The sequence below is a fragment of the Colletotrichum paranaense genome, assembly GCF_030867605.1.
Source record: "Colletotrichum paranaense strain IMI 384185 chromosome Unknown Scaffold_13.1, whole genome shotgun sequence".
Lineage (NCBI taxonomy): Eukaryota > Fungi > Ascomycota > Sordariomycetes > Glomerellales > Glomerellaceae > Colletotrichum > Colletotrichum paranaense.
In genome coordinates this window covers 983887-1006312 of record NW_026848971.1, presented here as the reverse complement: position 1 = coordinate 1006312, position 22426 = coordinate 983887, and the positions used below count along the sequence as shown (strand labels likewise).

General features: G+C 53.6%; 7 protein-coding genes across 7 annotated transcripts; 4 read left to right on the top strand and 3 right to left on the bottom strand.

Annotated features, from left to right (window-relative positions):
- Positions 1-131: 131 nt before the first annotated feature.
- Positions 132-709, bottom strand: CPAR01_13804 (uncharacterized protein; the record flags this gene model as incomplete). The annotated part of the gene is made up of 2 exons (XM_060498056.1): positions 132-368; positions 683-709. Coding segments are annotated over 2 exons (264 nt in total), but the record flags the coding sequence as incomplete, so codon positions are not given.
- Positions 710-2469: 1760 nt separating this feature from the next.
- Positions 2470-3831, bottom strand: CPAR01_13803 (nucleotide sugar dehydrogenase; the record flags this gene model as incomplete). Its single annotated transcript, XM_060498055.1, has 1 exon — positions 2470-3831. The coding sequence occupies one exon, from the start codon at positions 3829-3831 to the stop codon at positions 2470-2472; it is 1362 nt and encodes a 453-aa protein (XP_060343523.1).
- A 637-nt stretch (positions 3832-4468) lies between these two features.
- CPAR01_13802 (uncharacterized protein) lies at positions 4469-4813 on the top strand (the record flags this gene model as incomplete). The annotated part of the gene is made up of 1 exon (XM_060498054.1): positions 4469-4813. The coding sequence occupies one exon, from the start codon at positions 4469-4471 to the stop codon at positions 4811-4813; it is 345 nt and encodes a 114-aa protein (XP_060343522.1).
- A 1082-nt stretch (positions 4814-5895) lies between these two features.
- On the top strand, positions 5896-6288 carry CPAR01_13801 (uncharacterized protein; the record flags this gene model as incomplete). The annotated part of the gene is made up of 1 exon (XM_060498053.1): positions 5896-6288. One exon carries the CDS (start codon positions 5896-5898, stop codon positions 6286-6288), a length of 393 nt encoding a protein of 130 aa, XP_060343521.1.
- A 1059-nt stretch (positions 6289-7347) lies between these two features.
- On the bottom strand, positions 7348-7668 carry CPAR01_13800 (uncharacterized protein; the record flags this gene model as incomplete). Its single annotated transcript, XM_060498052.1, has 1 exon — positions 7348-7668. The coding sequence occupies one exon, from the start codon at positions 7666-7668 to the stop codon at positions 7348-7350; it is 321 nt and encodes a 106-aa protein (XP_060343520.1).
- A 1331-nt stretch (positions 7669-8999) lies between these two features.
- On the top strand, positions 9000-11113 carry CPAR01_13799 (polysaccharide deacetylase; the record flags this gene model as incomplete). Its single annotated transcript, XM_060498051.1, has 5 exons — positions 9000-9169; positions 9222-9295; positions 9351-10290; positions 10353-10520; positions 10957-11113. 5 exons carry the CDS (start codon positions 9000-9002, stop codon positions 11111-11113), a joined length of 1509 nt encoding a protein of 502 aa, XP_060343519.1.
- A 5107-nt stretch (positions 11114-16220) lies between these two features.
- On the top strand, positions 16221-18319 carry CPAR01_13798 (glycosyltransferase family 2; the record flags this gene model as incomplete). The annotated part of the gene is made up of 3 exons (XM_060498050.1): positions 16221-16373; positions 16428-18005; positions 18092-18319. 3 exons carry the CDS (start codon positions 16221-16223, stop codon positions 18317-18319), a joined length of 1959 nt encoding a protein of 652 aa, XP_060343518.1.
- Between the last annotated feature and the right edge of the window lie 4107 nt (positions 18320-22426).

Here is a 22426-nt window from a genome sequence, read left to right as displayed (position 1 = left end):
CGAACAAACATACATACATTCAAGGCGGCTCGTTTTCTTTTTCGGCATGACAGGCTCGACATGGCTAGTGGCTCTCATTTCTTACACCATTGAGGGAAAGTGAGCGTGAAGACTGTGCCTAGATTGAGGCTTTACTTCAGCGAGGAGTCAACCCCCGGGAGAATGACTTTGGCTTTGGAGGGCAAGGAAACTGGGTCTTGGAGACGCCTGAGGCTGGTATCTTGGGGAAGGGGGCTGGTCTTATTGCTCTGAGACTTGACATCTTCACCGGATTCTTCGCCTTGCTGGAGACATCGACATTCCCACTTATGACGAACAACTTTACAAATGGGGCATGTAGACCCAAAGCCAGGATCTTGGTTCACGCTCTAGATCTTCACAGTGTCTCTCTATTCCTACGAAGGTTGGAAAGAGGGATGAGTGGTGGTTCTGCATCCGCAAGGTAAGCTCATTTCCTTCACTTCAACCAACCTGCCCACGAACTAACTAGTCTCTAGGAGAGTACTGGGACAGCTGACGAAAAGTTAAGCTTGAGAGCAGCTGGGAACGTGTAGATTAGAGCTGGGGAGAGTGAGAGGCCGATGACATGGGAAGCTTAGGTCTCCCAGAAGGGAAGGCGGGGAATTCGAGACCCGGTACTCGGGAGCTTAGATCGCCCCCGGATTCATCGTCAAATACATACATTTCCCTTGGAGATGCCTTGTGCACCTATGATGTGAGATTTTCAACATTGACTAAAAAGGTGGAAACAAACTAGGACATGCACAGGTTCTTTCATGAGTCAGCTACTCTTAAGACCTCATCTTGGAGAGATACTACATAACTACCTCAAGGATTGGCTGCATCGAGGCAGCGTGGATCGAAAAGCTCACAGTTACCTTGCGATGAGACCATTCCTGGAGTCAATGTGGTGATCAATGAGCTTAAGCTAAGCCACGTCAATTCAACACATTGACTCTACAAGCTGTCAAATGCTGGCTGGATCTTCGCGTGGCATGGCTGTCATCTTTGAGAAGCAATACGAGAAGATGGAGCCCGCGGTCCGCGACGCCGCATGGCCGACGCCTTCCGGGCGCCGACTCCCGCCGGCACACGGATTGCGGAAGCTGAACAGCTACTTGAACTGGCGAGACTCATGCACATTAAACCATCTCACCTCGACTAACGTGCTTTCTTGGATTCTTCTTGTGGAAGAGAAGTCAGGTACTAAAAGGGAGGGGGAGCATCGGCGCCTTTCCCGAAATCGCAGATGAGCAACCCTCGCCTAACCTCATTCTTCTATGACCACTCGACATCCCACCGTTTTTGGCTCACCGCTGCTTCACACCATCTTCGCCCAACTCCTGCTCATCGATTTTCTCATTATTCTCGTATTTCACGCCCGTCCTGCGTCTCTTGCACCCAGATTATCATGACGGTACCATCCCAAAGAGACCCAAAAAGCAACCCTCTTATCTCATCACAGAGATAATGGACGGCTGGGATGTGGGCGAGGCTGCCAACCAGAACGTCGAGACCCCCGGCTAGTTGCCGGCGTCGCGCATATCAATAGATAATGCACCGCGATATGGGTATGTGGGATGTGGGATGCGGGAAAATGCCAGCAGAGCAGATCGCTGAGACTAATGGCCCATGGGAAACCTAGACCACAGCATTGGATATCAGATATATCAATCGCCCCGGGTCGCTAGTCTTGCAGGACGGGCGCGCCATCGCGGGGCAACCTTTTCCTGACTTCACCGTATCATTGCGGATGGGGAACTTTCTCGGCAGCTCGGCACCGTCAACGATGGGTTCGTATCCCGATTGAGAGTTGCGTAAAGCACACACTTAGACGATGGATGGAGTAGGCTGTGCCGTGTTTCCCGACGGATCTTACGGGGACCGGTTGCTGTAAGGGATTAATACTGGTGGTGCGACACGTCCAACCATGACAACGACGGCACTTCTCTCGCTCTCAAGGACTACGGCGCAATTCATGAACAGCAAACGATAATCACGATCAGGCGAAGAGGGACTGCTATGGGTATTGCAAATAGGAGTCGACATTAAGGAAGAGGAACGAATTCCTGGAATATGTATCTCGCATCTATCTTCGACGGCCGTTAATGCGCTCAATTCCGATCTCGTCGAACGCGACCGTTTTATCTACCAGGAAAGAGGAACCAAAATATCCGGGACACCATTCAATGAAAAGGAAACGAAGACAAAGCACAAGGAAACCCGAGGTATTACATCCGTCTTGCATATCATCTGCGCGTTTCAAACTGCCGTTTGCTCCAATGTACACCAACCGCAAACAACAGTGTCGCTACATGTATGCGCCAGAAAAGCCCAAGTGAGTAACGAAAATTCCACTGATTGGAGGAAAAAGCAAAAATCGTGAGAAGCATGAGGGATGTGGGAGAGTGATGACTGAAGAATGCGCCACCGTCAGCCCAAGACAGCCGCAAACCTTGGCCGAAAGTCTTAGTTGCACCACATCTCAACACGAGTCTTGTCGAGCTGGTCCAGGACGTCAAAGTCAAGTCCTGTTTGTCGGAAAGCGACAATGATCATGTCGAAACGCTGCTCCAGCGACCGCGCGTTCCAGTCCTCGACGTCCAGGCGCGCGATTTGCGGTACAGCCTCCTGCTTGACGAGAGGATCGGCCCAGCAAACATCGACCTTTTCCGTCAGCACGAGGCTTTTTGCGAGTTCGAGACCGGGAGAGTTGGCCAGGTGCGACTGGCCCTTCTTGAAGCCCATACCCACGACAAGGACGCTAGGTCTCAGCTTCTCGGCGCACAGTGTGTCAACCGCGCGCTGAGCGATAGCCATGGGGCGAGCTCGCATCTTCTCCGTTGCGTGTTGCAGGAGAGGAAACTGACTGTTCGAGAGAAGGTAATACGGGTTGACTGGAATGCAGTGACCACCAACGCCGAGGCTGGGCATAAACGGCATATATCCAAAGGGCTTGGTCGCCGCGGCACCGGACACCTCGTATGGGTCAACGCCGTGGCCCAAACAAGCATCGGCCATCTCGTTTGCGAACGCGATACACATCATACGCTGGCAATTCTCGTACAACTTGGTCATCTCTGCGACTTCGGGCCGAGACACAGGGACGACATTGTCAAACACCTGCGAGTACAGGCGAACAATGGCATTGAGCGAGCCTGGAACCACATCATCCAAGCCGGAAACGATTTTGGGAATGGCGAATGCAGGCGGCTCAACTCGGCCAGGGTCAACTCGTTCGGGTGACATGCCGGCAAAGAGGTGACGCTCCTTCGCCAGAGGCCCGAGCAGCTCTCTCGTCATACCGACTGCGACGGACGATTCGACGACAACCACCGAACCGGGGCGAGCGTATGTGGCGACGTTCTTGAGAGCAGATTTCAGAAAGGAAGCGTCAATGGTCTGGTCTGGGCGCAACAGTGTCGGAACCGAGATGAGAAAGTGCGTGGCAGCTGCCATATCGCTAGGCTTGCAAGTGAACTTGGCCTTGCTGTCTGGGCCAAATTCCTCGCCAAGACTCTGGATACGCGCCTCAGAGACATCAAAACCGAGAACGTTGAACTTGCGAGCAAAGTTGCCCACAAGGTGCTCTCCAACGTATCCGACACCGATGACGGCCACCAGAGGTTCCGCCTCTAGGTCAATGGAGCTTGCAACCGTGGCAAGCTCCTCATCCGATTCGCACTCCTCCGTGGGAGGTGTGATGGGGTAGTAGCCATCATGAGGGAAGTCCCATACTTGAGGCTTCGTCTCCGGGGAGTCGAAAGGATATCCGTTGTGGCAAGTCGGAGAACGCTCCGGGGTGTCGGGAGTGAGCATCTGGGTATCCATTGCAATGGAACGAGGGTGTAAACGAACGATGAGGGCTTCTACAAAACGAGTGGCGGGGTAGGCCTGTGAAGATGAAGGAGAATATCTTTTCTGATATCTGCCTTTGGGAAAAAGTCAACTACACTGCCAAGTGTCTATAGCTCTTGAAAAGGGCGTAAGAGTGGAAGAGAGGGGCGCACGGAATGGAAGGAAGAAAGCCCTTGTCAGAGGAAAGGAAGCGGGAGTTAAAAAGACTTGCCAACTGAGGCACTGACATGATGGTCAGGCACAAGGAGGAAGGAAGAAGAGGAGACAGCCCACTCATGTTGACCCTGCCCCTGGCGTCAGCTTTCTCGAGGTTGCCCAGACCAGACCGTTGCGGCCGCCGTCCTCCATGGCAGCACCAGAGCAAAGCAATGGTTGAGACATGGCATCGAACTGGGTGTTGCCGGGCCTAATCGGGATCCACGTCTGGTTTGCAGCATACGGCATAAACGCCATGGTAGTGGTGAGGCTCCCTCAAGCCAGCCCGGCGGCACGCGGCTGGAGAACAGCGACGGGGCCGTGGACAGATCAAAGTCGAAAGCAGAACGACATGTTAGTTTCAGGTCGAGGCTAGCTCGCGAGCAGGCCAGAACTTGGGGTCAAACAGGCGACCATGAGCAACAGTTTGTCCAAAAGCAGTCCATGGCAAAGCGGCCTGAAGGTGGCTGAAGGTTCCACCCCCTCAGAGCGCAACCGCAACCACAACCACAGGCGCGCTTCGGCAAGACGACGCTGCACGGAGAAGATTACAATAGCGCAATATGGCATCAGCACAACGACAATGGCAGAATACTGCTCAGGCCGGGTGTGTCCAGACTCTCGTTACTCACCAGCAAGATCATCCAGCGTGGAATCGCCAAGCTGGCAAGCCCGGATGCATGAGGCAGGCAAAGACACTCATCTCCCCTGTCTGCCCATGGCACTCTTACGGCTCGCCGAGATGTGCTCCGACGCTTGATGTCATGCAGAACGCCCCCCGTCAACAGTTGCTGAGGGCCAATTTTTTGTGAGGAGGTTGCTGCGGCCTGCTCGGCTGGCCTGGGAGTAAGTATGCTTTCTTGGAACTTGGACGCGGAATTCGACCATGACAATCTTTGTTGCATGATCATATTCGAGTTTCGTAAGCGGTGGTCCAGGGTTCTGCTGGATCGAGATGAATCGAAAAGGGCCGGAGGTTACGCTGGGGTCACCTTCGCATCTCACGGCCGAAGGGGGTGCTTGCTTGGCCACCGGCCTTGGGCGCGTCGATCACGCATGGCTGGATTCTTTTCACGGAAGAGATTTCTCAACCTCTCTTTTCCGGCAGTGTCCCAAAAAAAGGCCTGGAGGTCATCTTCGACAGAAACCTTGCGAGAATATCGACAGGGGGTCTCCAAGACGAGAAGAAGGGTGTATGGGCAAGCTGGAAAAGAGCCAGGATGAGGCTTGCTTGCAGAGTACGGACTGAAGGCGGCGTACAGAAAGCTCCTTCGGTCTCCGTATTCCGTATGCACATTTCGAGGTCGACGGAAGCCACTGTCTTGGCAGCTTGATATCGAGTCGAGAGTCGATTGAGACGACGTTATGTGTCGAAGCACAACAATAGACAAGTAAGTGTACGGTTGTGGAGGAGATGATTGGTGTGAGGAACGAGACAAGGAACGTTCGGTCAGCTCCCCATGGATATGCATACCAGCCTAATGCATACGCATATGCGTATGGGAGATGCATATGCAAGTGTCATGCAATATGCATTACGGCAGCATGGAGGCGAGGGATCCGCCCCCGCCGATGCTTTATTGCATCTCGGGAAAATGCTGGGTGGTATTGCATGAGTGCGAAGTCCACAAGGGGCGGGGTGTCTCTCATCCCCGCTCGACTTTCTTCTTTCTTCATCTTCTCCGTTACTGCATCGCCATCTTATCATTTCCACACGCCCCCTCCATCATCACCACATCACCCACCCACCCTGCTCCATCCCCCCCGTCCGCTCCTCGTTCGTGAGCTACGTACTCCGTAGTTTGTAGTAGGCTCCCAGCTTTGTGGGGCACGAGCCCTTCAATGGCTTTCCGGTCCGTCCTCCACGATTCCATCCCATCAACCGCCCCGTTCGACACCGATCCAAGCTTCCAAGCCACAAACGGCCCCTTGCACTGGGCGGCATACACGTGGTGGAGAAACCCGCCAACGGACAACTGTTTCCCTCAGAGACGCCTCTTTTTGTGCTATCCGCTCTCTCTGACCCTCGTTCAGGAAGAGAAGAAGAAAACATCAACGCCAAAAACCTCCCTTCATCTCGTCATTCTCGGCTCGGGACCGGCGCGGCGCCTTGGAGGGATGCGCTTGTGTTGCACATGTGGCGGACCTACCAGCTGGATTTCATTTTCGGGACCTCTCAAGCCACAGCGGACTTCTGTCAGCCAGCAAACAAGCGGCCTCTGGTATTCCTACTGAACGATGCTATTTGCAGTCCCGCCGCCTGGGGCCAACATATGGCTCGAGCTGACGGGTTGTAGCATGATGCTTCATTCAAACAAGCAAAACCTCTGTCCGAAACGGGGCGCTGAGAAGTTTTGATCGACAGCCAAGTCGCACACCGTCGACCGGGACGGCATCATCAAGCATTCGGCTCGTTTCATACCACGAGGGCAGCTCTTCTCAAAAGGGAGCCAAAAGCGGGAATCTGCCTCTGCACTCCTATGTGGCCGTTGACGACGGCTTCGACTGTAATGCCGTCTCCTCACCACGATCTCGCAACACTTGCCGACCTGTCTCTCGATCACCAGAAGCCCACTGCAGCGCCCACGGACGAAGGCGCACCGCCACTGCGCGCTTCTCATACTAGTTCTCTGTGGTTCAAAAGACTTTTTCAATGTTCTGACCATGGGACTTGCCATCGTGCTCGGTGGGTGCCCTTAACACTAGCATGATTGGTGGGACTTTGTGCCCTCTTTTCAAGCTGACGAACCAAAAGATGGGATGGCAAAATGCGTCTGCGCTGGTGCCATCTGCACTGCAAATGCAAGATGCAATACAATTATAGAAATACAGAGGCACCCCCAACGGATCGGGGATGGATATTGGAGCCGCAGCTCACAGCCCTGCCAGGTCGGCGCCAAGTTCTGCCAACAATGCAAAGAAGACGAGGTGCATCTCAATCTTTGTGTGAGGTTAGGGATGTCATTGGCCGCAGTCATGATCGCACCGCTTCAGTCTGGTGACTTGTACGTCCTTAGGCTTTCGGTTATACGAGGAGGTCTAATCGATGAGGCTGCCGTCTTTACTCAATCTTTCGCACCTTATGACCTTGTCCGACCTGATGACATCAAGAACCCAACAAGCGTAGGCTGACCAATACTCACGGGGACGAGAAACTCTCAACGTAGTGTCTGCCTGATTACTGAAAGAGTTGGTTTGCGGAGAGGAGGATGCTGACGGCACTAAAAGATTGGAGCAAAGCGACATTTTTTTTCACCGCCAAGAACCAAAAGTTCTTTGCCCGTTTGTTGGAGTCTAGGAGGCAGGAAATGCCGACCAGAACCTCGCCGACGAGGACGCGGCAACAAGCGTAGGAGTGTGTCGCCGGGTATCGGCGACTGCACCTCTCGGGTTCATTACCAAAACCTCGGAGACAGCCAAGGACCGGCGCGTCTGTAGGAGGACAAGCCTGACCAGCTTGGGGAAACACAAGCCCGTCCATTCGGGTTGTCTGCTGAAAGATTCCGATCTTCGCACCAGCTTTTCGGGGTCGACATACGACGGTGAAGAGAAGCAGATGAAAGACAACGTATCCTTGTTCTCGACTTGGTCTTCGAAGTCATGCAGCGAGACCATTCTCGCGGTCAAGTTTCATTTCGAACATCGATGCCGCAGGACACGGAACCTGGACGAGCGAATTTCTTTGAGAAGAGACAAAGACGGGTGTCTAGGAACTTCACCATGATGACTCCCCGCCTCTCATCTCGTTATGCGCATCTTTACACAGAGCAAAGTTTTCCTCGGATAATCCAATGTGGATAATTGACAGGGGGAATACACCCATATCCAGGGATTCTGGACTGTTCGGGGGCATCTCGTCGCCCACGGGCAGCCCCCCGGTTACATCCCAGCCCTGGTCTTTGATCTTCCTCTAGGTATGCCCCTGTTACTTTCACAAAGCACATCATCAATCTATCATCAGGGCACCTGCAGTGGATCTTCGGTCTGTCTGGCTGGAGGTTGGCATGCTGGCCTGACTGGATACGTTATTGCCCAGCTTCTGCAGCTCCAAGTCTGCAAGGGCCCAATAAGTCTGGTCTCACTCAGCCCATTTCATACTCAATTGGGAGAAAAATTTTCCTTTTCACCGTTAGCCTGCCAACGCACACCTTGTCTACCATTCACCGTCCGGCTGTTGGACGGCTGGCCTCGTACACGAGCAATATCTGCCGATCCCAGCCTTTAGTCGGGCACAACGGGGCCGTGATCGGGTGAAAGCTCATATGGGTTCATCTCTTCGACCCCGCGAGCTTCCCGTACGGCGCACCTAACCCGGCTCTCACGGCTCCGCAACTCGTATGCCACCTGTCGACAGCCCATGCGTCAATGTCTGGCATGTAGTCATGCTGGGGTCGCGTACGAATAGTTGGGTCCGAAGCCATGGATTCAGCCATCTAGAGGATCGTAGGACGCAATGTCATGCTGAATATTGGAGTCTTAGCCCACGATCTGACGAAGCGCCGCCTCGTATCGAGAGGGTTGAAGGTGCCAGCCTACCTTTGCAAGTGCCGTTTCTCCCGTCTGACTCCATCCATCTTTGACCTGAGGAATGCCATTATATGCGCTTGGCCAGCGCCATTGATCCAGCTGCCAAGTCACACGCTCTCAGCCAGCCTACTCTTGCCCTCTCTGTCAATACAACCCGAAGGACTGGACTCAACACGGCGTCCTTGGCAGGTCTGTAGGAGCAATATCCATCTTCGTAGTGTAAAGCCGAAGACCAGTCATTATCGTCGAGGAATCTCTCGTAAATACCGCCCTTCGCCTTCTTTGAATCATTCCGGAACCTATTCTCCATCTTGCCCGCAGCGTCGATCGGTCGGAATCATACCCTCTTTGCCTTGCAGACTGCCTCACATTCTCTAGCTATGCATGCGCTTCTGCCTATTCTCCTTTCAGGGGCGGCCATGGCCGCCACTATAAACGCTCCCCTGAGAAAGCGCGCCGAGTGCGGGCCCGGAATCGGGTCCTGTGATCCGGGCCAGTGTTGCTCAGAAGCCGGCTGGTGTGGAACGACGGCAGATTATTGCGGCGGCTCGCAATGCCAACTTGATTACAGCGACTCTTGCGATACCTTGTAAGTTCACGTCGGTCGAAGTTTCCACTGTGCCGCACAGTTGCTAACCAAGCCTCGAAAGCTTCCCGCCACCTGGTGCTAGCACAGAGAGTATCGCGCGGCCCCTCGTGGGCTCCGTGCCTTATGGTGTGTTCATCTGCCTATGCATCGTGGGACGGACCTAACTTGCATATCCGTCTAGGCTCAATCATCACCACTTGCGCCAACCCAGGAACCTTGGCATTGACCTATGATGATGGCCCTTACATCTACACCTCCAACCTGCTCGACATCCTGGAGGCCCAGAACATCACCGCCACCTTCTTTGTCGCCGGCAACAACATTGGCAAGAACCGGATGGACAACCCCGATACGCCTTGGCCGGCCGTAATGCAAAGAATGTACGCCGCCGGCCACCATATTGCAAGCCATACATGGACCCACCGCAACCTGAACGAGGTCAATAGCACCATCCAGAGAACTGAGATCATCTACAACGAAATGGCATTCCGAAACCTATTCGGCTGGATTCCCACTTACATACGCCCGCCATTCCTTGAATGTGACGCCGGGTCAGGATGTCAGAACCTGCTCAAGACGCTCGGCTACCACATCATCAACGTTAATATCGACACCAAGGACTACATGTATGATTCGCCTGAAGAGATCCAGACCGCCAAGGACCGCTTCTCCAATGGTGTCTCAACAAATGCGGCAGCAAACAAGTACATCGAGCTGTCCCATGATGTGCACTATCAGACCGTGGTCAACTTGACCCAGTTCATGATTGATACTGCCAAGGCGCGTGGTTATCGCCTTGTGACCGTAGGAGAGTGTCTCAATGACCCCAGAGAAAACTGGTACCGGTCAGCGGGTGGCGCCATTAGCTCCGGCGTCGCAGTCGGCACGACGAGGACGACGACAACAACCTCGGTGCCCACTTCCGCGGTCTCGACGCCTGTATCATCGCTACAGACCAGAGCTACGTCTAGCACAACATCAACCAGCGTCGCAACTCGCACATCGTCGTCAAGCGTCCCTGCTTCGACCAACGTATCACCGGACCAGACCTGTGGTGGTAACACGGGTTACACGTGCCTCAACTCAGCGTTTGGCAACTGCTGCTCCTACTATGGATTCTGGTAAGCCTCTGGACGCCTTTGACGCCATGAATGATACGGCTGACATGCTCCCCTTAACACAGCGGCTCAAGCCTTACATACTGCGGAACAGGCTGCCAATCAGGCTTTGGATCTTGCTCCCCCCCGTCATCGGCTGTGACCGAATCTTCCAATGGTCTCTGCGGAAGCCAGTGGAATGCCACTTGCAAGAACTACGGCACGAAGACTTGCTGTTCTCAGTATGGTTACTGGTATGCTTTTTTACACTTTTTCTCTTCCTCCCTGTTGACCCTGGCCTTCGGGCCTGGTCCATCCGCAACAATTAGTCGCAATAAGTCGGCATGCTGATGAGAATATTACAGTGGCAACTCTGCGACGCACTGCGGAACAGGCTGCCAGTCGCTTTTCGGAACATGCAATTGATCGGGCTGTGTTGTTTAGTGCAGCATATATTGCCAGCCTGCATCTAAGCTTGAGGCTGGTCGCCATACTCGCACAGCATGGTCGATCCTCGGGGACCTCCCCCTCCAGCCCGGGGGAGTCCCCGTACAGATCATTTTTCTGCAATATATCGCGCAGAAGATGACAACGAACATGAGGGGCAAACTTTGCAAACCTTGATTCACATATTATTGTTTTTTTTCGGTCGGTCGGGCTATGGAACCGGTAGAAACGACCGTCGCGCAGTCTATCGAGAGACGCCAAGGCTGTCGGCGCGGACGCACTGCTACCTGGCTACCAGCTACCACCTACCTTTACGATCTCTACGGCCGAGAAGCTGGGATACAGCTGGGGAGGGATTGGAATCATTTGCATTGCAGCAGAAGCGTTAAAATACAGTTAGAACGCATTGGCATGTGGACGCAGAGAGGGCTTGGAACATTTGGAGGAGGCAAATAGTTTTAATGATAACACCTAATCGAGCAGGCGAGAGGGCATGTCTCGACCTACATCGTGCGTTTGCGACATCTCAACGGCCAGTGTCGTGCTTGTTTTTTGCAATTTGAATTGTTTCTCCGGACGATGCATGTCTTGAAGCGCGATTACAACGGTTTTCTTTGTGTTCACCTTCCATATACGAGGAGCCTCCGAACGACACACCACTCCATATGTAACATCGAAGAAACGCACGCAATTATCGTGGTCAAGTCAGCTGAAACTATCAGACATTGCGACACTTTACTTGGACACCTGGCAGCAAGGAACGGGGAAACTTGTCCCGAATACCGGAGAAAACACCTTTCGCCAAAGCAACTCCAAAAATTGTTTGCTGCACTACGACGTATGACGAGCTTGGCCGAGCCCTCGGGCGATGGGTTCGGGAATACCATGTGGTGGGACCGGCTCTTCAAGGATAATGTAAACTAGAGCTGAAGCGAGAACCTGATTAGATGTCAGTTAGTTCCCCTACCCCCTTAGCTCACCCGCGCGGCACCTGTCTCCGAGCTGCCAAGGGGAGCAATAACTACCAAGACTTTACCCGAGCTTACGTGGGGAGAAGAGATGAAGGCAAAAAAGATGCAGGTAAGCAAATAACTTGAACTTTACCTGTTCTAGGTGCCATTGAGCTTAGCACACTTGTTGACGATGTGATTGCTTGAATGGGACAGGAAGAGACTTGGTGCGGAGCGTGGATTGCGAGGGGAGGGAAGACAGTGTCAGCCTACGGCTTGATTATTTACCCGTCCATCAGAAATATCTCGAATCGAAGCAGTTTGAGCGCATCGACCTACTCGATGGCTGACGAGTGTGTCTTTCAGCCCCCACTAGCCACACTGACAGAGCACGTAGTGAGGCCTAACCATTACTTCAGAGTATGCTTCATCGCCCAGCCTGACGGATCGACAAGTCTAAGCGAGTCCTTCATCTCAGCTCCGCTATATTTCACTGCTTTTGGTGTTCGGGTCGCCTAGAAAACAGCCTGATCTGCGTGAATCTGTCATTCGATATTTGAATGAAGTGGTTATAGGATGAAGATGTGTGGCCGGAGTTAGACCAGCCTCGAATTTGATGGAGGCGACGACGAGGGGTGGTCGGGGGCGAAAGACTACGTGGAGGAGAGGGGGAAGACGGTACCGTAGCATTTCGTGGGGGAAATCGATAGTGCCATGCTGCAGCGTGTGTTTACCCAGTGATATCCAAGGTCGGGCAGTATTGAGGCAAACTTTTGATTGCATTCGTAGAAAAGCCAAGGAGAAGGGGGATGGCCGCCAGGTCCCGTATGGGTGATGTATGGGTGCATACACGAAAGCCATGTGTGCCATTTGTGTTGCCCCGTGTCGTTGTAAGGGCTTGGGTTAGTTCTGGTGTGAGGATCAGGTCTATCCTTTGCAATGTCATTCGTGCCCCCATTGACCACCGCCCTGGTTGATGTGTCTAGTGTGTGTCTGTGTGTGCGTGTGTTAAGCCTGTTCTCTTCGTCCTGCCCTGCCGGCCTCTAGCGCTGTTTCTCACCTTATTTTACCTCAGAAACAACTTGCTAACTTCCCCATATTTCTCCCGCACATTTCTCCCCTGGTCAGATTTTAGTAATTTCACCCTAGTTCCCCGAGGTGCCAAGAGCGCGTAACCTTGGAAAACAAGGAAGAGGCTACTGCAGGTCCTGGGATCCCGCGTTTCTAGCGCCGCGCTCAACTCTCACCGGGGGCTTAAGTGGGGCCGCTTCCGCCGCTGGTGGACCCACTCCAACCTTCCGGGGCACCGACCACGCAGTATCGGGGTAAACGGATATATGCATAATGGAATATTCTATCCGCCGGTAATTACTCCGGTTAATGGAGGGGGCGTGTGCATCTTTCCCCGTTCCCGTCCCCTGCGTTCCATTTCCACCTCGGTCAACCTCACCCTCTCACAACCTTCACGAAAGACGACGACAACCACACACATTCACACCCACCCCTCCCGCCTCCCCGTCTCCCTTCACAATAGGTCCCTCCCCTCACCCACCACCTGAATAGAATTCCGCATTGTAACGACATGCAAGCCGCTTCCGCATCGCTAGGCGCCCCGCTTTCCATCTCCCACACTCTCACGATCCGCCTCAACCCCATCCGTCCAGTCATATTGGGGAGGGGGCTGATGGATCATGGATGAGCTGGGGCTGGGAATCACGTACCGGCCATTCGCAACCTCAACCACGGACTATAGGTGCACCCATACGATGGTGTGATGTTGCATCAACGCCACGCTTTCTTCTTGTGCCGCTGGCTCGCCGCCAGATTTGCCATACTGCCTGGCCACCACTACACGCACACGCACGTACGCACGCACCACGCAAATCCCATGAGGTTTTTGGTGCCTCTTTTCGTACCGTCAAACCTACGCCCAGCCGGCTGGCAGCAGACTTCTCGAAAGCGAGTGTCCGGATTCTATTACCCAGGGTCTTTAACAAAACAAAGAAGCAAGCGTTTCTCAGCTGCTCATTCCCAAAACAGATACGAAGATGGACAGAAAGGGACAGGAACGAAAAGAAGGGTCCTCTTGGCCGTGTTTGACCCTCGTCTGCTTCGAACTCAATCCTGATTTTTTTTCTTCTCTTCTATAAGCTGGGCCGGTTGTGCCCGTGCGACTCTCAGACAAACCGTTAATGACCCAGATATTGCAGATGGCAGGCAGGCTTGGGGGTTGAGCCAAGGTTGTCGAGCTGAGTCAAACATCAGCCATTCGTCCCGTCTTTCCAGTCATCCGAAGTTCCTGACAGACGTAGGGAACCACAGGCGCAGCATTGGCTCGATCCTACAGACATTAGGCTGCTTTGCTCCTCTGCGTCCAGTGGGTGCATGTCCAGTTCGTCCACTAGGAGTTGTCGGCCAGCGTCCGCGTATGGAGGAAATGAGACTTTAGCTCACACGCTCACGCAAACTCACGATTGTGTGCCTGACTGAACGCGGCAGCCCTGTTCGGCGTCCTTCACTTGGTGCCCAGAATTCAAGCTTACTTGTGTGTGGAGGCATCCATATGCAAGGACAGGCACTGTACAACTTTCCTGCCCACTCGTGCAGCCCGCGAATCCATAAACACGGGCTTGGCACGCCGGGGTTGATCTGACTTGATTCGATTTACAGCTCACTGCTGCAGCAGCCAGCAACCATGAGATGTTGTTGACCCAGCTTTCTCGCCTCTTCAAATCCTTTCTTACAGGTCGTCTCTGCAAAGGGAAAGAGTGCGATAGGTAGAAGGATGTCGTCTGAATGGAGACGATGCTGGCCCTTTCCAGGGAGCCGAGCAAAGTCCAGCCCAACCCAGCCAGCGGTCTGCATCTGCGGCTCTTCTCTCATGCTCTCCTCCCCCTCCTTTCGCCTCTCCGTGCTAGTGGTTACTCAGAAGCGAAGATCAGCCGCGAACACTACCGGAAGAGATTCATTCGCCCTGAGCCCGAGCTCAAAATATCTCTCGTAGCTGCACGTTGCAACTCGCACTCTCAAGCAGCGGTGTCCTGAAGTTGAAACTGACGTGTATATTGGACAGGGGTCAGCGGAGCATCACCGCGCTAAGTTGAGGACCGATCACCACCATCGACCACCAACCCCGGTCAACGTCGCCGTTGCCCATGTCTTGCTTAACGAGCGGCTCCCGCCTTGGGATGTAGCACTGACCATGCGTCTTTCGCTGCGCGCTGCGCCATCTCTTGAGCGGCTCTCTCTCTTTTGGTGTGTGCTTGCGGGCTGTATTTCTTTTTGTTCCGAAGGTGGATGTTGCTGTTTTCTGCCATTTCCACGCCATGCCACATGTTGTCGTTGAACGCCACAGCTTTCCTCGGACGAAGCCGATGCCCTTTTTGGTGTTGGGATTCTCTGCTTGGGGTGAATTGGTACACACAACACATCGACCGATGCATATCGCTGGTCTTCTTCTTTGCATCCCAATCCGTATTCTGTCGATCATGGCGTTCTCGGGTTCAGGCGTACCTGCTGAACAGCAAGAGATTAGCGGCAGCACCAGCAATACACAGTCACAGAAGAGCTGGCAAAGCCCTATGTCAAGTGGTCGGCGTCAACTCGGGGGCGTGTGAACGACCGTCGACTAGGCATACCGCTGTCTGTTCGTCCACGGTCCATTGACCTGCAGCCGCCGACGTGTGCTGCTGAACCTTTTTCAAGAACATGGGCCTGGTTGTCTCATCTCCACCACCAACCACACACACGTTTGGCAGCAACGGGACTGGCTTGTTCCCCTTGCTGCCTTGCCTCCCCTTGCAACATTTTTCTTCGTGATGACACCAGATGGCGTTTGATGTACTCCCGTGGCCGGTCGGGTGGGAAATCTTCGAATCTGGTCCGAGTACAGCGTTCTTTTGCTTGCTCAGCTGACGCTAGAAGTCATGTTGCTGTCGCCATGCCAGATGTGTGTATGGATATCGTTCGGCCAAGCCTAGGAACTGCAACCAGTCAATAGTCTGTATTTGCGAGACATGATCGCACGTCGTTCCCGCCAGAAAGCAAGTCCAGTCAGTTGATGGGCAGCATGGCGGCCCATGCCTTACCCCAGCCAAGCTGCCGCCACTCTATTCGAGCCTGAGAAGAGACCTTTGATTCCGACCCAGACAGCTGGTCGGATCAACCGCCTCGTGAGGCTAGCCCCGAATGTCGAGTCCAGGTCCGGCGTGCTGATGTTACCCTCTTTTACCCCATGCCGGCCCTCTTTTTCTCTTTTGACCGTCTTCTCTCGCAGGAATAAAGATTCATCCTCCACTTCTCACTTTTCACTCTCTTTCCTCCTCATCGGTAGGAAACTTTGCTCTGTTGCCTCCGGCAGTCATCACATTCGTTTTGTTGTTGGCCCGACTCCCTCCCAGGATCTTGATTAGATCCCTGACCCTCCGCCCCTTCAAACATCCAGTCTCTCGCTCCTCATTGTGTGCGCTTGATCCTCCTTCTCTTGTCGTTGTCGAGGTCTTTGGTTGGAGTCTTTCAAGCTTCACTTCCAATTTACACAATCTCAAGCCAGCCACCATGGCTCACCGTCCCGCACCGCCACCTCCTCCCATGGCGGAGAGCAGCCGCCCTCCCCTGTCTCCTCTCTCAGGAGCTACAACACCGGCTCGTAGCCAGCGAAGCCTCTCTATTCCGAGGCCATTTGGATCTCGAATCCAGTCACAGGGCTCTGTAAGTCGAGATACACCTCCTTTCTGAAAGAGTGCCATAATACTGACTGGCTAGTCTGTCGTTGGCTTCACCACAGAAGACCTCCCCTTCGGCGTCCGTACACCCGGCTCCTTCGGTCACCGCTCATGGCAATCTCGTGGCGGCGAGTCTGCTGCCTCCTTCGTATCTTCCGTCCAGACTGAAGAGGCGAAGCTGAGATGGGACTCTGACTCGGAGCTGAAGCTTGTGTCCAAGTCGCTCTTGCGGTTCCAGAAATGGTGTCTGCTCATCGGCTTGCTGTGTATCAATGCTGCCCTCATCTACGTGTCATTCACGTACCACGTCGCCCACTACTTCTTCATGGTGCTTCTCAGCTCCAACACCGTCCTCCAATTCATAATGATCGTCTTTATTCTGGGCCACTTCATCTTCAAGGGTATCTTCTTCTGCTTTCGCCGCAAAGAGAAGGTGCCAGAGACCCCTGAGAGAATGGTCATGCTTCTGCCATGCTACAACGAGACGTTTCAGGAGCTTACTCGATCTCTGGACTCTTTGGTTGCGCAGAAGAACATTGACGACCACCCGCGCATGATCTTCATCGTGGTCGACGGCAACGTCAAGGGCGCTGGTATGGAGAAGACCACGCAGGAGTACCTTCTCGAGGACATCTTAGAGCCTGGCCCAACGCGCTTCTTCGAGAACGGGTACCGCGCTCGAGACGGTCTTTTCATGCCGACCAAGATCCAAACTGGTTACTACAAGGGCATTCCGTATGTCTTTGTCGGCAAGCGTTACAACCAAGGCAAGCGTGACAGCTTGTGCTTTGCCCGTTCGTTCTTGTACCATTTCCACAAGCGCTCCACCAACATCATGACCATGTTCAGCAATGAGCTGTTTGAGCATCTGGGCAATGCGTTCGTCTCCCAGGGCCTTGAAAATGTCGAATACCTCGTTGGTATGGACGCCGATACTGTGTTCGATGAGTTCTGTATCTGGGAAATGTTGAGAGAAATCCGCAAGAACCCCAAGCTCGTTGGTGTCTGTGGCCACGTCTGTGTCGACTATGACGGCAAGAACTGGGGTCTCTGGTCGCTGTACCAGTCGGTCGAGTACTCCCAAACCCAAGGTCTCCGTCGCATGTTCCAATCCCGCATCACCGGAAAGGTCAACTGCCTCCCCGGTTGCTGTCAGCTGATCAAGATTGACGAGGCCACTTTCGGCGACGAGGTCCTCCGCCAGCGGTTCGGATACTGCCCCAAGCCCAACGATCTCATGACGCAGCACATCATGGGCAACTACTCGGAGGACTCGATTCACGCCAGCATCATCTTCTCGCTCTTCCCCCAGCGCCAGACCGCCCAGGCCCTACGCGCCAAGGCCTTCACCATTGTGCCGCAAGACTGGAAGGTCTTCCTGTCCCAGCGCAAGCGTTGGGCTCTCGGTTCAATCTCCAACGAGTTCGTCATGATCTTCCGCCCCGGCATCATCCCCATCGAGCGTCTTCAATCCATCATTGCCGTCATGACATGGTTTATCACACCCTTCATCATGGCCGCCGTCATCGCTTTGATCATCATTCTCTGCCGTCGTGGTGATGAGTTGGTGAGGGATCCGGTCTTCATGTCGCTGTTCGCCCTGCTCTTGTTCCGATACGTAAGTCTCCTCCCTCCAAAGTTCTTTCGCTTACCCTGTCCGACCGACGAAACTTGAGACAAAATTCTGACTTCGTGGTTACACAGATCTACTCCTTCTGTATCGGTTTCTGGCTACCGAGAAACATGCTCGAGCGCATGCAATACTTTGTCGGCTACTTCTTCCACCTGTGCACGTCGCCCTTCCTCAACATGATCATCTTGGGGTACTCCCTCGTCTACTCGGACGATTTCAAATGGGGCAAGACCCGCGAGGTCATCAAGGGCGGTGACGACGAGAAGATGGACGCTGAGGGCGGTCGTGGCACTCTTTAAGAGCCTCGCGCAAAACAATCCACATTGCTGGATGATGCGCGCTGGCACTAGGGGAGTCACTATTGTCCTGGCGTCGCGGCATCCCACACACCAAGACCGAATCGGGCGTTTCTCAGCTGACTACTTTTTGCTTGTTTTTTTTCTCTCTCTTCACACACATTTCTTACTGTTGAATCATTCATGTGGCGTTTTTACCTTGCTTGAGGCTGAAAAATATGGGAACATTAGACTCGTCCAAGTCAGACGAATGGGAAAGCGTGAAGAGTACCTTATGGGAAGGACCATGATTGGAGGGAAATCGGAGAAAAAGTTGATATCGCATCATCATATCTACATAGCATCTACACTCTTTTGGGAAAAGGACACACAATCGAGGCGAGCTGGATATTGGGAGGAAGCGAAGGAATTTGGGGATTGGTTCACTTCATCTTTGCACACATGCACAGCACACACGGTACCGCCACCATCATCATCACATATCCCGAAAAGAGCTGGAAAGTTCGTACATATCGAAAGCCTTGTTGTACAGATGGGCGCGGGTGGAAGAAGAGAGGGGATGATGGTGAGGGGCTGAGCTCCGACCGGGCCTTGATCGTTTCAACTCTTCACAACTCGCTATACTTTCGTCGCCGGGGGATTCCCTGAACGACAGTTGTTTTTGGCAATGAGTCTATTTCTTTATTCTTAATGTAATTTTTAGGTCTGGTGGCTACATGAAATGACTTATGAAGCATAGATACCTTTCCCATGAGTATCCAGAACAACAATTGACTATCTGAAATTTGGCTTGACATGTCAATCCTCGTGTGCATCTCAATTGATCCATTCTTGACGGGATCGTTTGTGCGTTCATCCAACCTTCTTCGATGGACCAAATCGAAGTCTAGCCAGGACGGCGGGCCTTTGTGGCTTGCCATGTGTCATTGAGCTGATGGTATTTCTTTCGTCGGCAATGCGCGCTAAGGCATTTGGGCTAGAATAATGCCAAACTATGGCGAATTGAGTTCAAGATCGATCGCGGTGGGGAGTGAGGCGTCGAGGACTGCCAGCTGAAGACAGCGCCAAAAGTCCAATCGAGGCGACTCAAGTAGGTATATGAGAATCAACAATTGCCATCGCAGTTCGGCGATTTGAGTCCTCACACTTTCATTGGCGTGGATTGTTTTCAATAATAGAAACATATCTTTGAGATGAACCACTTGAACTTCGGAAGCCACTACATTTCATCTCAAGTCCTCCTGGGCGAAACACACTGGACAGTGATGATCCCCTCCGCTATTCGCTCTGCCCTACCACAGTTCGTTCTGGACCGTGCTTCTCAGGCCCACCCATGGGGCTTACGATGTTTGTGGTGTAAAAGGCGGGAGTAACACCAAGTCCCCCAGTCCGGACCGCTGTGGAGACCTCTGGGGGTAGCGCTGGCGCCGTCCAAGATCGCATTAACCACGGGACCTAGCAGTAACTAGTGTTTTGGAGTGGTATTGAGGTAGCCATGGCCCATGACGAGCATCAGTAGGCATGCTCGTAGCCTGGATGTAGTCCCAGCCAAAAGGGGCGTGGGCTTTTGTGTTCCGATATAGCGGTAGATCATAGAAGATCGTGACAGCTTCATGCCCACGATTCTAGCTTGTAAGTAGCGCCGGCACTAGAACACTGGGGCAGCGCCCGGGTGACACTTCGCCATCCGAGCCCGGCATCGATCCACAGTGCCTCGTGTCCGGGAGGGTAACGGAGGTGATGTCCGTCCGCCTGTTAAGACACTCTCTACATTATGGCCTCTGACTCAGCAAACAGTTTCTGTCGCGGGGAGATTGTAGATTTAAGTCGAGAAACAGAGCGACAACGGTAGTGTCTTGCACATACTTAGTCACTCATTCAAACGCTTCCCCATTGCATCGATCACATTGGGCCTGTGTAGGAGTGCCTGCCTGCCAGGTTGTGTGGTTGCTAAGTACGGACACAAGCTGAGAAGGCCATGGGAGATTCACCTGTGGAAGTGATCCGGACCGCAACCTACCCATCCATTTCTCCCACGATTAACGCATAATGCCCCGAAATGTCGATCTTGCTCCCCTCACTGCTGCTCGCAACAGACTCTACTCAGCAGAGGGAAACGTGGGCCCAGGCCATTGAGGCCGGGTAAACATCATACGTACGTAGGCCAACCAATGTTCCCCGTGTCCGGACCCCGCTAAATGGCATCAATCCTTGAGTGATTTTCAAGATTTCCCACTCAACCGCAGATAGTAATTTGCGCATTATCCCGACAGTTCTCGTCAAAGTCTGACAAACAGTCGAGCTTACTACATTTGTAGAGAACAGCGAGCTTCTAGCAACTAAGTGCTATTCGGAAAAGCCTGAGACTCGCCTGTTTTACCCCTCATCTCATTTGAATCACATCGTATTCCAACCACCAAACACCCGATGGCCGGTAGGGTGTCTTGGTCGTTCCTGGCAAGGCATAGGAATGTCTTACACAAAGTGGTTGGCGTATCACAACGGTCAGGCCCGACATGGCTTTGAAAATACGGGTTAGACAGAGGGGAAGTAGAACCATCCCGGAATACTTGCCACTTCGACGGGTCGACCTCGTTCCACGCCACCATCGTCAGTGGCATCGCAACCCCCTCAGCTTCTTGGCATCAGCCTCAAGGTCGAATCCGAAGACTGCCGGGTGTGCGGCAGTAGGTAATGGTCGGGAACAACCGGACTTTACAAGGTGACACAAACCTTTCTTCCTCCTTCATGTAAGCATGTGCGATTCTGGTACCTTTTTTATTTTATTTTGCCCAGCTGTGTGCGAGTACAACCCGATGCGGTGGATTGCGAGCCAAAAACTGCACGAAGCTTCAGCTGTGCCGTGATGCAGCATTGCATCGTGCGTGGTGTGTGTGCAGAATTGGGCGAAGCGAGGAATCCTTCTGAGCAAGTTGGGAGACCCGGGGGGGGGGGGGGGGGGAAGAGAAAAAAGGGGGGGGGGGGGAGTCGGGGGGGGTGGGGGGGGGGTGGGGGGGGGGGGGGGGGGGGGGGGAAGGGGGGGGGGAGGGGGGCGCGTGGGGGGGGGGGGGGGGGGGGGGGGGGGGGGGGGGGAGACATCCTACACAACACGCAATCCGACGGGCGGTATCAAGCTCGGAAGTTGAGCTTGTTGTTATCCGTTGTCAGCGGTGCCGTGATGGAATACGTGAGCCGTGAAAAATTTGACCAAATGTCAGGCCTTTCCCCTTCCTCTCTTGAGACTATGGAACCTTTGCTGTGCCCGATGATGACAGGGAAGACGAAGGCTGGAGAAGTGGGAAAGGAGTTGGTGAAACAGGAACATGGTTGGTTGTCTCTAAAGTCTGGGCAAACCCGTGTCTGCACGAAACTGGAGCAGTCAACTGCCTAAAAGGCGCCTCAATGGCGGCCGATGTTGCTGTCAACCCGGCATCGGATCCTCTGCCGACATGAAGGACACTGAGTTGGGATTCTTGGGAAGCATCATGGCTGGGATGCCGTGGGTGTTTGCCAGTCTCTTGTTTGCCTGCCACCGTAAGAGTCACATCAGAACTAGATCAAACCTGATACGCACAGGAGGCTCCAGTGACGACCATGGCCACGCAGGTGGTGATGGTGGACGCAGACGGCCGAGCAAAGCCAAAAGAAGACAAGAAAGCTTCAAGAAAGGCAAGAGGGTGTCGAGAACTCAACCCATAATGCTTGCCTCACCAGACCCCTGGCTGCTGTCATCGCCCGGCAGAGATGCTCTCGACGCACCATAAGTCCCGCCTCCAATACCGGGGGCGCAAAGAGCATTTTGGTTCCGACTTTCAGGGCAGCCAGGCATATTCAAGAGGAGGGAAATGTCACCATAGGCTTACAACTCGCAACTTACAAAGGAGTAAAGACAATGACAGCCCACCGAAGTGTTGCCAAGCCAATAATTCGGCAGGCCAGGGGCGCTTGTGGGACGTGGCAGACGCTGAGAGAACGTGTTGCTTTGGCTTCTGCTTACCTTTGCACCGTTTGGTAGACCTTGGCTCACCGCGGGGTAAAGCTGCATCTAGCGGGGTTCAACGCCGAAAGGGGGTACGGGGTGTCTCACCCGGTTATCGCATGGCGATACCT